General features: G+C 43.6%; 1 protein-coding gene across 2 annotated transcripts in view; it reads right to left on the bottom strand.

Annotated features, from left to right (window-relative positions):
- SMAP1 (small ArfGAP 1) overlaps positions 1–14,527 on the bottom strand; it is a 237,132-nt gene that overhangs the window by 102,442 nt on the left and 120,163 nt on the right. The window contains exons 5-6 of one of the 2 annotated variants that reach the window (XM_040428637.1): positions 6,989–7,066; positions 1,823–1,903 (exon numbers count right to left, since the gene is read on the bottom strand). In XM_040428637.1, coding sequence (XP_040284571.1) covers positions 1,823–1,903; positions 6,989–7,066 — 159 coding nt within the window. The remainder of the gene's footprint in view (positions 1–1,822; positions 1,904–6,988; positions 7,067–14,527) is intronic. The other variant, XM_040428638.1, reaches the window with a different exon arrangement.

Genomic DNA, 14,527 nt, shown 5'->3' with positions numbered 1-14,527 from the left:
ATTCCTAAAATCGTACATTACAAAAATGGTCAGCATCACTAGATGACCGTTACACTTTAAGTATGTAAGTTCTTTTCCTACGTACAGTGACGGGGAATTAAAGAGCTGAGCGAGCGCCATAGCTAGCGGGTGCCTGCTGTTTCATACAGCAGAGACCAGCGACTATTGTCCGCAATTGGCGGTAATGCTGTTCGCGGACATTTAATCTGAGAGGCGCGCGCTTCACGAGCAGGATTGCCTTCCCTGGCAGAAATCGGTGAAGGTGTTACTTGAAATTAATGAGCCTGAAATAGGCTTCCAGGCGCATTACTTGTATATTACAATTCAGGAGAGCAGGTGGGAGCACTGAATTGTAATAATAATAAAAAACATTTATAATATATATTATATACACACACACACACACACACACAGTGAATGGCGCAACGAAAAAACAAATGGCAGCTTGACCGTTTTTTCATCACTTTAGCTCCCAGAGATGCACAACACTTAAAGGGTTTCTATCACTTCATATGACATAATTAGCTGGCAGACACTAGCGATCTGCTAGTGTCTGCTCTGGCCAACCATCCTACTATAATCCCTTGTGGGGCAGCGGTTTTGCTAAAAAACTAACTTTTATAAATATGCTAATGAGCCTCTAGGTGCTATGTGGGCGTCATTAGCACCTAGAGGCTCCGTCTACCTTCATACACAGCGGCCGCCCAGCACGTCCCTCCAGCCCGCCCATGTCCTCCTCCGTGTGACGCAGCGGCCGAATTCTCGCGCATGCACGTGCGCGGCTGTATTCGGCGCATTAGAGATGTCTGAGCTCGGAGCGGTCAGACATTCAATGCGCATGCGCGGAACAGCCGCGCATGCGCATTGAATGTCTGACCGCTCCGAGTTCAGACATCTCTAATGCGCCGAATACAGCCGCGCACGGCGCATGCGCGAGAATTCGGCCGCTGCGTCACACGGAGGAGGACATGGGCGGGCTGGAGGGACGTGCTGGGCGGCCGCTGTGTATGAAGGTAGACGGAGCCTCTAGGTGCTAATGACGCCCACATAGCACCTAGAGGCTCATTAGCATATTTATAAAAGTTAGTTTTTTAGCAAAACCGCTGCCCCACAAGTGATTATAGTAGGATGGTTGGCCAGAGCAGACACTAGCAGATCGCTAGTGTCTGCCAGCTAATTATGTCATATGAAGTGATAGAAACCCTTTAAAGGGGGTTGTCCCGCAAAAAATATTCTACAGGTTTTCAAACCAGAACCTGGGTCTGAATACTTTTGTAATTGCATGTAATTAAAAATTTAGCATAGCCACTGAGTTGTTCAATAACATGCATATGTATAGCGCCACCTTCAACTGTCTCCTGAGCTGTGATAGGGAGAGCTGAGACACGCTCCCTGTGCTGCAGCAGGAAAGACACTCCCCTGAGCCGCCAGCTTGATATAAATCTAGCAGAGCAACGAGGAGATCTCTGGATCCATGTAAGGTCCAGGGCTGGTTCTAGATTTGTTAGAAAGAGGTTGTCATGTACTATATGATTTTTATTTTTTACATTAGTCATGGGATAACCCCTTTACATACTTTTACTGCATCTTATGGCTGGCCTTGAACTACAAAAGCCTAGATTTGTGTAAACCCGTTGATCCATGGAAAGTTACATCCCCCATCTACATTCCTCCACACTTACGCAAAGTGGTAAGAGAAGCCCAAACCAGCAAAAAGACACACATTTCAGCAAAAATGTGGCGTGTCAAAATGAGCAACTTTTAATGCCAAAAAAAAGTTGGTGAAAATGTATTGCTAAATGATCACCAAGGTCTTTCTTACCTTCTCCATAGCAACAGGTTTCACTGGTTTTTCAGATTCCCTCTCCTTTTTCTTCTCTTCCCTTTTCTTCTCCTTCTCTTTCTAGTAAGAAAAAAGACACATTAATCACACAGGCTGCATTGAAGACACCGGAAAGCCACAATCCATTTGGAGAAATGTAGATTATTATTTTTTTTTAAATCAAAAAACACAAAAGTAAGGTTTTCCCTCAAGCTGCCAAGTCTTGAGAGTGCTGAAGGGCCGCCGCAGGTCCTCAGGAAATTGGTGTACAGCATATCCGGGGCGATGTTATTTGAGTTTCATTCACTAGCATTGGAATACTACTGGAATACTACTGACCCTAAAAGGATCGCCCAGTTAGGGTATATGGATGTCAGAGAAGGTCCTCTCTGTATTAGGCTATGTTCACAGTAGCGTTGTGAATCAGGTAGCCTGACCCGACGGGCTGTTCAGGCATAAATGCCAGCTGTTGGTCACAGAAAAACCGCCGCATGCAGCGGAGTTTGTCCAGACCACTGGAATACAAACGCAACTGTGAATTTAAGCCAAGGGAGAGCCAGCCATGGCTTCTCCTATTGACAGCTGCTGATTATTCACTGGGGTTTAGAGAACTGCTACCAGTGGTGATCAGTTGATCGCTGGGCAGGCTATTATTTCAAAGTGGCTTGTCTTCATTGGACACATCCATTTATGCAGCCCAAAAAAGTCACTATTTTATGTATGTAACCTAAAATAAGGAACTATTGCACTGATGGGATACCCCCCTTTTGAATATTTATGACACAGTCTCGGGATGTTCCATGCCAGTAAATGCGTGGTAGACGTAGGCCCTGCCTCTGGGACCGACAAGCATCTCTAGAAATGGGGTCCACATGTGTGCAGTTCTCTCCATTCACTACTATTCTACAGTAAGAGCACAGCAAGCATGGTCAGCTTATTTCATGACTCAAAGAAGTGAGCGGAGAGAGACGCGCACATGATCAGCCATCTTTCCATTCTTTGCCTGGCTGCAGGGTTGGAGGACTCGTTCAGGAGATTGGTGAGCGTTTCAGAGGTGGATCCCACAACTATCAGACACAACATATTCTATGGACATGCCATAATTGGGAAGATGGGAATACACCCTTAAAGAGGACCTGTTACCTCTCCTGATACGTTTTAGCAACTACCTGAATTCCTTTTGCAATAAAAATTCTGAAGCATCTTCTCTTAAGATTCATGCTTATGCCATTCCTCTATAATTACTACTCTGAGTTTATGAATTGGCAGCATTTAGAAGAAGAAAAAAAAAGGTCCATCTGGGCGTTACCACTTGGGGTTGCACACTGACAGCACTGACTGGATAATATCAGACTGAGTAGGGACATACCCCCAAAAGCTGGAGTTTTATGTCAGACTCCTGGCAAATCATTCAAATTTCTATGAGTAATTATAGAGGAATGGCGCAACAGAGTAATAAGAAAAGAGGTTTCAGAATGGTTATTACACGGGGAATGCAAGTAGTAACTATCCAGGACATGTCAGGAGAGCAATGGGTATTCTTTGAACACAGTATATATAATGACAGGCTATATATGAAAGATATACACAAATACTGATGAGGCACATAAAATAACAACCCAAGTCCTGAAAGTTATTATGACCCACAAAACTTTCAAGAAGCATGGTCACCAGCTAAAACTGTGATTTCGTCTAGTAGCATGAGATTTGGCAGCTCATCTCCAATTTGTAGACGGCAGTTATAAATATTCCAGACTAGGTGTTTGATGTGGAGACGCACTACTTTTGTCATACACTGTCTCCCAACATGGATGACTAATGACAGAAGCTGCCTCTCAGCACAAACCTACTGAGAATTCACTCTTGCGGAGCTCAAGAGTAGTAGAGAATTCAGGCACTTCAAGGGAATCAAAAAGAACAAGGACAAGAACATTACGGTTCCAGAGAGTCCCAGCGCCAGGAAAGATAATAAAACAGCCTGTTTATTGGCATGCTTTATGGCGGATTTAACCCTTCTAGAGACAAGAAAATATGGCTTTGTTCTCCTAGTGTCTGTTCCTCGCACAGTCGCCTACAACATTTCTCCTGTGCATCCCCCATACTCTGGAACTCGTTACCCCAGTACACCCCCACCATCCAAACCATCAAAAGCAACCTGAAAACCCTCCTCTTCAGGAAAGCCTGCCACTACACAGCCAGGTGAGCAGCTTTTACCCTCATCTACTGTGTCCTCCCCCTTCCCTTGTAGATTGGAAGCTCTCGCGGGCAGGGGCCGCTCCCCTTTATACCAGTCTGTTACCAAGTTCATACACACTGTACTTGTGTTTTATATTATGTATGTGTGACCCCTCATAGATGTACAGCGCCATGGAATTAATGGTGCTTTCAAATAATATTAAAAAAATATATATAATCTATGTCCTATTGTATTGGGTCTTCACACATCCTTCTATTTCATACATATTTATCACAAGGATTTTTCATTTGACAAACCATAATTTATCTTGATAGTAACATCAGCATAACTGTTTTTTGCAGAAATCTTTTAGACGCAATTTCGGGTCACATACAAGTTACAGCTATTTATATTCATTTTTACTTCACTGTATCTGTTGCAAAATGCAATTCACAGGCGTTCACCCCGCATGGGAGGCTCCGTTACGGACCTTTGTTGCAGATTAAGTAAAAAAACACAGGCACAAATAGCGCTGATGGCTGCGCTATTTTGTCCTGTAAAATGCCAGACTTCATTACAGAAACCGAACGGACCCCGTCATAGTCCATGATTATTATATACTTTTTATTCTCGTTGTTCAGAAATGGACCTGGTTAGCTATGTTAATGAGTTTCTCCCATATGGATTATACTTAGCCTGCTCCCCGGAACCGGTGGTGCTACTGATTGCCACTGATTCTCCCCATCATGCGCATCAAAACATCCGGCAACGGGGCGGGAACAGCCAATAGCAGGCCGCGACGGGAACAAGCCTCCCTAGCATCATAGGCAACACTGGGGAGGCCCATCCCCGTCAAGGCCTGCTATTGGCTGTTCCTCCATATGTTTTGATCCGCACGATGGGGAGAGGCAGCGGCGGCCGTGAGGGGAGTAGAAATGACGTGGGTGTAGGGTTGAGCGATATACCGGTATCCACGATATACCGCAATATAAAAAAAACGGTGATATGGAGATATCACCATTTCCTAATAACCTCGGTATTTAATGACGTCATAGGAATGGTCGCATGTGTGCTGGCAGCTTCTAAAATGTCCACTTCCTACCACCTGCTTACGTTCCCCGGTCACTGGCCTCTGCCTCCTGCATTACTACTTGCATGCGGAGGGCTGGACATTGCTGCACTGGAGAGAGGGGGCGAGCAGGCTCCCCCCCCCCCCCAACTTTATATAAACATGTCAAACTGCCGCACAAGTCTGGTGCTTCACCGTCGCCGCCTCTCATCTTGCTTTGCTCCACCTCTGCCGCCTCTAGTCTTGCTCTGTTCCACCTCTGCTGCCTCTAGTCTTGCTCTGCTCCTCCTCCGCCGCGCTCTGCTCCTCCTCCGCCTTGCTCTGCTCCTCCTCCGCCTCGCTCTGCTCCTCCTCCGCCTCGCTCTGCTCCTCCTCCGCCTCACGTCCTGCTCTGCTCCTCCTCTTGTCAGTGCAGTAGTTTGAGTGACATATGACTAGAACTCGGTGGGACCTAACAAATAGACTTTTCTCTGACCCATGGAGCAGCTAACATATAAAGCAGTAAGTGATCTTGCTGCCATCTGCTGCAACATTACTAAAACTTTGTACAAACATTAATATGTGTCACCATAACATGTGTCTTCACTTCAGTGTCACAGGTTGTCCACCTGTGATGTGATACGCATATAGAGACATCACTGTCTACATACATGACGTGTATATCTGTATATATCATGTGTACTAGGCTCCGGTAGACTGATTGTTTACATTGATGGTGTTTTCATCTGCGTCGCCCTTCGTGACAGACAACCCACTACTTACTGCTAACATAACCCCTGGGTATTTCACTACTCCTTCAGGTATTTATAGGGGTAGGAGAACTTCATATTTGAAGCCCGTTTCCTCATGTACTGCTATTGTGGGGGTGAAGAGTGACAGCATCCGGTATAACGTCTCCTTGTGGTTGCCCCCATACGGTATAACGTCTCCTTGTGGTTGCCCCCATCCAGTATAACGTCTCCTTGTGGTTGCCCCCATACGGTATAATGTCTCCTTGTGGCTGCCCTCATACAGTATAACGTCTCCTTGTGGCTGCCCCCATACGTATAACGTCTCCTTGTGGCTGCCCCCATATGGTATAACGTCTCCTTGTGGTTGCCCCCATCCAGTATAACGTCTCCTTGTGGTTGCCCCCATACGGTATAACGTCTCCTTGTGGCTGCCCTCATACAGTATAATGTCTCCTTGTGGCTGCCCCCATACGTATAACGTCTCCTTGTGGCTGCCCCCATACGGTATAACGTCTCTTTGTGGCTGCCCCCATACGGTATAATGTCTCCTTGTGGTTGCCCCCATCCAGTATAACGTCTCCTTGTGGTTGCCCCCATACGGTATAACATCTCCTTGTGGCTGCCCTCATACAGTATAACGTCTCCTTGTGGCTGCCCCCATACGTATAACGTCTCCTTGTGGCTGCCCCATACGGTATAACGTCTCCTTGTGGCTGCCCCCATACGGTATAACGTCTCTTTGTGGCTGCCCCCATACGGTATAATGTCTCCCTGTGGCCCCAAATGTTTTTTTCTTCTAAATGGGTATTTGTTGCGATATATATCGTTAACGCGATAAATTTCTTAATATTGTTATCGTGGGAATATTTTTGATATCGCCCAACCCTACGATGGTGCTGTGGTAAGTGTAATCTACATGAGAGGCCCGGGCATTGGGGGAGGGGGATTAAAGGGGTTGGCTAACCCCCTTTAACTTTACAAAAAAGCTTGTCCTTGGCATCCACATTGTTTCAGCCATTATCCTGTAATTTTTTTTTTTTTTTCTATAATTGCTACCATGTGCAGTTTTTGGTCAGACACCTACCACAGAATACACATTTTTTGTACATATATACCCTAAATAAAATAATCAAATTGGAAGGGTGGCAGTAATGAACAGGTTGCCGGAAATTTCAAATTACAAATGATACCTCCAATTTGCTTTTGTCGGCAGCTGCTTGCAGAGAAGGAGAGGATGCCGAAGGCTGCACAGCATCAGAAGAGGACGTCTGTACAGAGCAGATGAAAGGCATAAGAAGAGAAGCAAGACAGATGATCAGAATTAGTAAACAGCAAGACAGGCAAAGCAACAGATCAGCTCATTTTCTCACTGCGTCTAGAGCACCTGGAACAGGGAAGAGATTGCTGCAGTGTACAGTATTATAGTCACACATATACAATAAGATCGCCTACAGGACATACAATAGTGGTGCCTGGAATTAATCAAAGGAAAGGTGGTCAAGAAGCTCACGGCAGAAGAATTACAGTAATGCAAAATGAAAGCCGTCTATACATGGTCAAAAATATCACCAACATAAAAATAAAGTGGTAGCACAAAATACCTAGGTACTTTCACACCAGTGATTTTACTGGATCCGGCAGGGTTCAGCAAAAACGCTTCCGTTACAGATAATACAACCGTCTGCATCCGTTATGAACGGATCCGGTTGTATTATCTTTAACATACCCAAGACGGATCCGTCATGAACTCCATTGAAAGTCAATGGGGGATGGATCCGTTTTCTGTTGTGTCAGATTGTGTCAGAAAACATTGTGGATCATGACGGATCCATTTTGCTCCGCATCCCAGGACGGAAAGCAAACTACAGCATGCTGCGGTTTGCTCTCCGGTATGAGAACGGAACGGAATGTATTTTGGTGCACTCCGTTCTGTTCAGTTACGTTTTGTCCTTATTGACAATGAATGGGGACAAAACAGAAGCGTTTTTTCCGGTATTGAGACCCTATGACTGATCTCAATACCGGAAAATATTAACGCTAGTGTGAAAGTAGCCTTACAAGTTACAACAAAGAATATTCTATACATTTCTGTTGCTCTGCCTACATTGAAGAGAATCTGTCAACTCCAGCAAGCTCCATTAAAGGGGTCATGCTATGCTTAAACTTCATTCCCTATACACAGGATATCAGATGGAATGGTCGGGGTCTGACAGACGGGAGCCTCCCCATTCTGAAAACAGGGGTCCAGCTCCCTCATCCAGGAAGAAGCAGCATGTAGAGCATCAGCCCTGTTGCTCAATTCATTCTATATGCGACTGTCAGGAGATTGTACCCAGGATTGGCCGGAGTGCCACAATCAGTTCGTTTTCTCTTAACATGTGGTCCCTTCCCCTTCATTCGCCGTTGTGCACCCAAAAAATTTACGTGGAATGCATTGAGAAAAATCCAAAGAGCACGGACATAATGGAGAGAACTCCACGGCAAGTCTTTTCAATGCGATAATCTATATTTTTTTTTTTTTACAATTGAACTCTTTGGTGATGGATGCCATTGTATGACATCTCTCTTAGGAATCTGGTTTTGTATATGTTAAACATATGACAAAAACGTGATATGAACCCAGCCTTGTTTGTATATTCACTAGGTTGCTCTAAAAATGATGTCCGCAACAAAATTGCAACTTGCTATGAGCTACACAAGTGGCACAAAATCTGGATACCTTTCAAGATCATATAAAAACGGTATATGCAAGATAGATACCCCTTTGGTTTTTATACCTATTTTGGGGTGTCTGTTAATAAGCATTTCACATAGAATATTGGACATCTAGAAGAACATGGAAGCACCACTGGCAACACCTCCAACAACAGGTAGGACTAGAACTTTTGTACTATTATAGGTGCTTAGTGATGTTTTTGCTCACTCTGCATAAACATATTAAAAGGGACACTTCTATTAAAATGTTTATCACATTAACAACCTATATGTGAAAATTCAATGACTTTTTTTTTACATTTTTTTAAATAAAAAATATGTAGTTCTTTGGATATAATTTTTTGAAGTCACTCCCGACTTCTTTTTTGTGTTTGGACTCTTAACACAGCATTTGACTGTGGCCAGATAGACCCCCTACATTTACTCAATTAGAACATCACATATTACACTAATCAATGCAATCCTCTTCTGTGGGCATCTTTATCAAGAGAACAATAGAGTTGATCAGAGGTATAGTACTGCCGAAATAAAAAAAGAAATCCAGCCAAAAGGGTTTTATTTTTTTCTAGGAATACTGATTTTGTTTTTAAAATACCTCTTTCTGTTCGAAGGGTTCCTTTAAAAAGGATCATGCCTAAACTTTTGTGATAATTTCCCCCTCGCCAGTCCTGAAAGTGAAGGGGATCCCAAGAAAAACTGGCAATGAGAGTAATTCATTTTAATTCCTAAAAAGGACTTGTGAATCTATGGGTATTAAAACAGGTTAAATGAGTTGTCCTTGACATGATTTGCAGAGATAAAGTGGCGGTACCAGTGTCCCAATTTTTGACCCTCTCCTCACCCCAGCAGCTTCACTTCCTTATTCATTGTGGAACAGTTAGTGAGCTTCCTCCCCTGGCACAGTTCATTACATAAGCCAGCCTACTTCTCCTTCATGGCTGATTAGAGATGAAGGGGGCTAGCTCAACTAATGAACTGAGCCAGACAGTCAGCCCCTTCAACAGGGGCTGACTGGGAACTTAAAGTGGCTTTGGAAAAAACTAAGAGTGGCCCCCATGTTGTAGGCGGGTCGAAATTAATAGAAGACCGGGCATCACAAGTAGGCAGTGCCAACACAGATAGGGCCGACACAAGTAGGTGCGGTCAGCAATGCAGTAGTGCTCCCCCAGTTATCTCCAATTAAGATATACAGCGGGGCTACCATACCACGTCGCAGTACTCAACTGCATCACTGTCCTGAGGACAGACACACAATTGAATTCGGGAGGGCATCTGCAGCTTCAGGCCCCGTACATGAGTATCTGATACTCCTTGTATTACCGTGGCGAGCATCAGATCATTATGTACTTGGCAAGCGGCAGTAAGGGGGTATTGGGCGGCTCCCTGGGCATTGGCCCACCAGGAAATGTACCTGTAGGGTCTATGGCCAGTTCACCCCTGCCCTTCAAGCACATCAATAACTTGTGTCTACGTTCAAACAAATGCAAAAATTAAGTTTCCTGGACCATGAATGGGGATGAAAAATTGTGAGAACAGTACAGCTATGGTCATTAAACTGAATTAGTAAGTTTGATTAATTTAGATTTGTACTCCAAAGTATGCGTTTCTTAACCAGCATGGCCAAGAGTGAGGTGGCTTGACATGATGTATCTATGGGCTAAGTATTCCTTCCATTTATCCGGCAGAGCAGTGAGCGGCCTGACCACATGACCGCTTGGTATAATGGTAAATCAATGTAGAAGCCTTTCCCCCTGCAGGATCAGAGTGCATAACCTCACTTCAAGCGTTGTTCTCTGTGAATCACCCAGAGGTATTACATGGAATGGTTATGTAGGAAGCAGAACCCATTTACACACAAAAATAGGTTTCATCTAAAAGCATTCTCTCTTTGTGATTTCTGCATGTGCCGTTGATCACTTTAATGGAACCATTATCCCTCCATGCTCCCTTGCCTGCTCAAAATGCAACAGAGAAATGTTCTCACCCTGAGCACTAAATCTCCCCGGTAGTAAAGCTCACATCTCCGTACTACCCAACAATGTCAATAAGCCAACTTTGACAATGAAAAGCCGGGGCTCAGGTTATGGCATATGCAGAGAAAACATGAGGATTAGTACAGTAGGTAGCCAGGAATAAACGCTGCTGAACTGAATTTTAGTCTTTACAAGTTATTTAAGGATTTCTATGAGTGTCTTATCGTCTAAATCTTATGTACTAAAATATGAAGCCTGAACTAGAATTTTAAAAAAGTAGATGAAAAACAAAAAATTACCTATTTACTTGTCAGTGAGCTTGGGAAATGGACAATGCGGTTTGATTTGGATACAATGTTACCATGCATACTGACCATGTGCCACTTTTTTCACTTCATGGACTTATTGTATCCACAAGTCCTTTTGGAGTGCTGCATTCAAGAAATGTAATATTTATTTCTAGAATTCACAGTCTGTCGGATATTTTGGTGTTTATTTGAACACCAAGAAAGAAAACTCAAAAACTAGAGAACTTTTGCCTTGAACTTTTATTCTAATATATAATTGAATATAACCCAAGTGATCTACAGCTTAAAAGGTATTTATTATAATTGCATTTTACCGATTTTGGGCTAAAAATAATTTTTTTCAATTGGTCTTAATCAAAAGATTTAAGATTTTTTGTTTTCACGGTCGGCGCAAAAACTCAGAAGCGTGCACTGGCTCCCCTTGGCGGGGTTCGGGGTGCCGGATAGTGTGCGCGGCAGCCTGATCCGGGGCTGACGCACATAGGTACCTACAGAGATCCTGCCTGTGGCAACGCTCCAGAGGAACATAATGCAAGTCTCAAAGACACCAAGGCTAATGCTTTGGGCTCTATGAGAGAAGCAAATTTGAGGATTGCTTGTTCAAGTTACCGAGAGGAACTATAAAAAAGTGGAACAAAAATAAATAAAAATGTCCATAAAAAAAAAAAAAAAAAAAAAAAACACCTTTCCCAAAATTAAAATGAAATCATGGGCATCGCCACGAGCGAAAACGCATGTATTATTAAAATAGTAAAAATAGCTGACACAGCGTTGCTTCACCTCTTACAAAAAAAAATTATAAAAAGTGATCAAAAAGTCATACACACCCACAAAAATTTATAGGGGTCAGAATATGGCAATAAAAAGAAAAAGCGAATTTGTTTTTCAAGGTTTTTTCCCCCCAGTATTAATGTGCAAGAAAAACTATACAAATGTGCTATTGCTGTAGTACTAACCGGAGAATGAAAGTAACAGGTCCGTTTTATAGCATAGGGAACGCTGTGAAAACAAAACTCATAAAACTGTGGTGGAATTGCATTATTTTTCCAATTCCACACCATTTGGAATTTTTTTCCAACTACCCACTGCATTATATTCAATGTTAAATGGTGCCATTAGAAAGTACTACTTGTCCCCCAAAAAACAGGCCCTCAAATGGCTATGTGAATAAAAAAAAAAGAATAATAAAAAAAAAAAGTTATGGCCCCGGAAAGGTAGGGAGTGAAAAAGGAAAATGCAAAAATGAAATGCCCTCCAAGATGAAGGGTTAAAATAATTTTTTAACTCTCCCAAGAGTTACCAAACTAAACTGTGTGCACCATATCTGATGTCTGACAGTTATAGACCAAGAATAAGAATATTCATTGTGGAAAACAAGCCTCGTTGTCCTAACATGAACGTGGCACCCGCACACATGGCAAAGGTTTGCCATTGTCCTTCTCATGCAGCTGGTGATGCATTTCTCCTGCTGGTCCCATGTGGGATAAGGCTAAGGCTACAAGACGATACGTGTCGTGTGACACAGAGCACAACTACACTGCCACATTGATGTCGCGCAACAATTTTTATAATGATAGTCTATGGTGTTGCACCTCGACTGCAACACGACAGTCGCAGAAAAATCCATCTTGTCGTCGTGTAGCCCTAGCCTAAGAGGAGAATGAGAACGTGGTAACTCACGGATATTGCAGGATCTCGCTAATCAAGCAGCTCTCACATTATCCTCCCTCATTGGACGGATTTAAATAGGAGGAGCCATAAGTAAGAGGAAGAACGATTAAGGGTGGTGAGAGGTCTACGTTAAAAGAACCCCTTTTTTTTTCTCTCCACCTTTGAAACCACACACTGTCATAATGCATCTAAAATGAAGACAAACAATTTAGCAAATTATCCCAATGGCAACAGTCTATAAACCTATAGGCAATGTTTGGTACAGCTTCTTCACAGTTTACCAAGCACTCAGTGTGCCATAACATTGTATAACAGCTGTAGGGCTGAAACGATTCATCGATTTAATCGATGTAATCGAGGCAAAAAAATCCTCGATGCAGTTTTTCTGCATCGAGGATTCGTTTAAATCACATGACCACGGAGCGTGAGTGAAATTAAGCTTCTCACTGCTCTATGGCCTCCCGTCGGCACCGCGCTGCAGGACCTTACGTTCACACATCGTCAGCGCGCTGGATGACGCTGTGTGTGAAGTCAGGTCCCCAGTGCATGCTGGGATGAAGACGCGTCTCCTGCGGACTCCGTGTGTTGGCGCACTCTGCACTGAAAAGTAAGTATAAAGTTTGGGGGGGCTGGTAAATTGGTGGCACCTGTGATTTGGCATGGGCTGGGGAAAACGGGGGCACCTGTGATTTGGCATGGGAAAATGTGGGCAGCTGTGGTTTGGCATGTATAAAGTTATTGGCGGGGGGCACCTGTGATTTGGCATGGGGAAATGTGGGCCGCTGTGGTTTGGCATGTATAAAGTTATTGGCGGGGGGCACCTGTGATTTGGCATGTATAACGTTATTGGCGTTAGAGGGGTTAATGGGAGCACCTATGATTTGCCATGTATAAAAGTATTGGGGGGGTAGAGGGGTTAATGGGGGCACCTGTGATTAGGCACTCGGAAGGTTGATCTGGGGGAGTGGGGGACATGGTGGATGGCATGGAGGCACTGGGAAAGGGGGACATCATGGCAATCTGGATGCAGGGGCTGATGGCAGTGCCATCATGGGGGCACTAGGGGACAAGGCATGGAGGGGCTGCTGATCTGATGGCACTGGGGGAAATGGTGGATGGCATAGGAGGCACTGGGGAAGGGGGACATCATGGCAATCTGGATGGAGGGGCAGATGGCAGTGCTATCATGGGGGCACTGGGGAACATGGCATGGAGGGGCTGCTGAACTGATGGCACTGGGAAAGGGGGACATTTTTATAAAGCAATACATTATTTTAAGAAGGTTTTTCTTATTAGATTACTCGATGAATCGAGAAATATAATCGATAGAATACTCGATTACTAAAATATTCGTTTACTGCAGCCCTACAGCTGTGCTTGGTATTGCAGCTTAACCCAATACACTTCAATGGGACCAAGCTGCACAAAGTCCATAAGACTGATTGAAGTGGACTGAGCACTGGTGACCCCTTCCAAAAGCTGATTGGTGTGACTGCCAGGATTCAGACCCCCACTGATTAGATTCAGATTCCCTACCCTGGGGACAGGTCATCAATATTCACAGTAAGTCCCAGAATATCCCAGTTTTTTCCTCCTCACATTCTAAGAGCCATAACTTTTTTAATTTTCTGTTCATATAGCCATATAATGTACTTAATTTGCGAGTCAAAGCGAATAGGGAGATAGCAAATTAATTTAGTTTTCTTTTTGCTCTACTACTATAAAAAAAAATAATTCTATTTTATTTTGCATCCTTATTTTCTGATGACAATAACTTATTTCTGTCTACAGTTGGTAGATCTACAGTTGTGGATTTATTATTATTATTTTTTATTTTGATATATGTATTTTTTATACGTGAAGATAAAGAGATTTTTCTTTACTTTCTCCAAATTAACTTTTAGTCCCTTTAGGCGCAGTGTTTCCCAACCAGTGTGCCTCCAGCTGTTGCAAAACTACAACTCCCAGCATGCTGGGAGTTGTAGTTTTGCAACAGCTGGAGGCACACTGATTGGGAAACACTGCTTTAGGCGATTGGAACCTATGATCTTCTGACTGCTTA

Source organism: Bufo bufo, chromosome 4 (genome assembly GCF_905171765.1).
Source record: "Bufo bufo chromosome 4, aBufBuf1.1, whole genome shotgun sequence".
Classification (NCBI taxonomy): Eukaryota; Metazoa; Chordata; class Amphibia; order Anura; family Bufonidae; genus Bufo; species Bufo bufo.
Note: the sequence above shows the minus strand (reverse complement) of the source record. Positions and strands in the feature narration are given on the sequence as shown.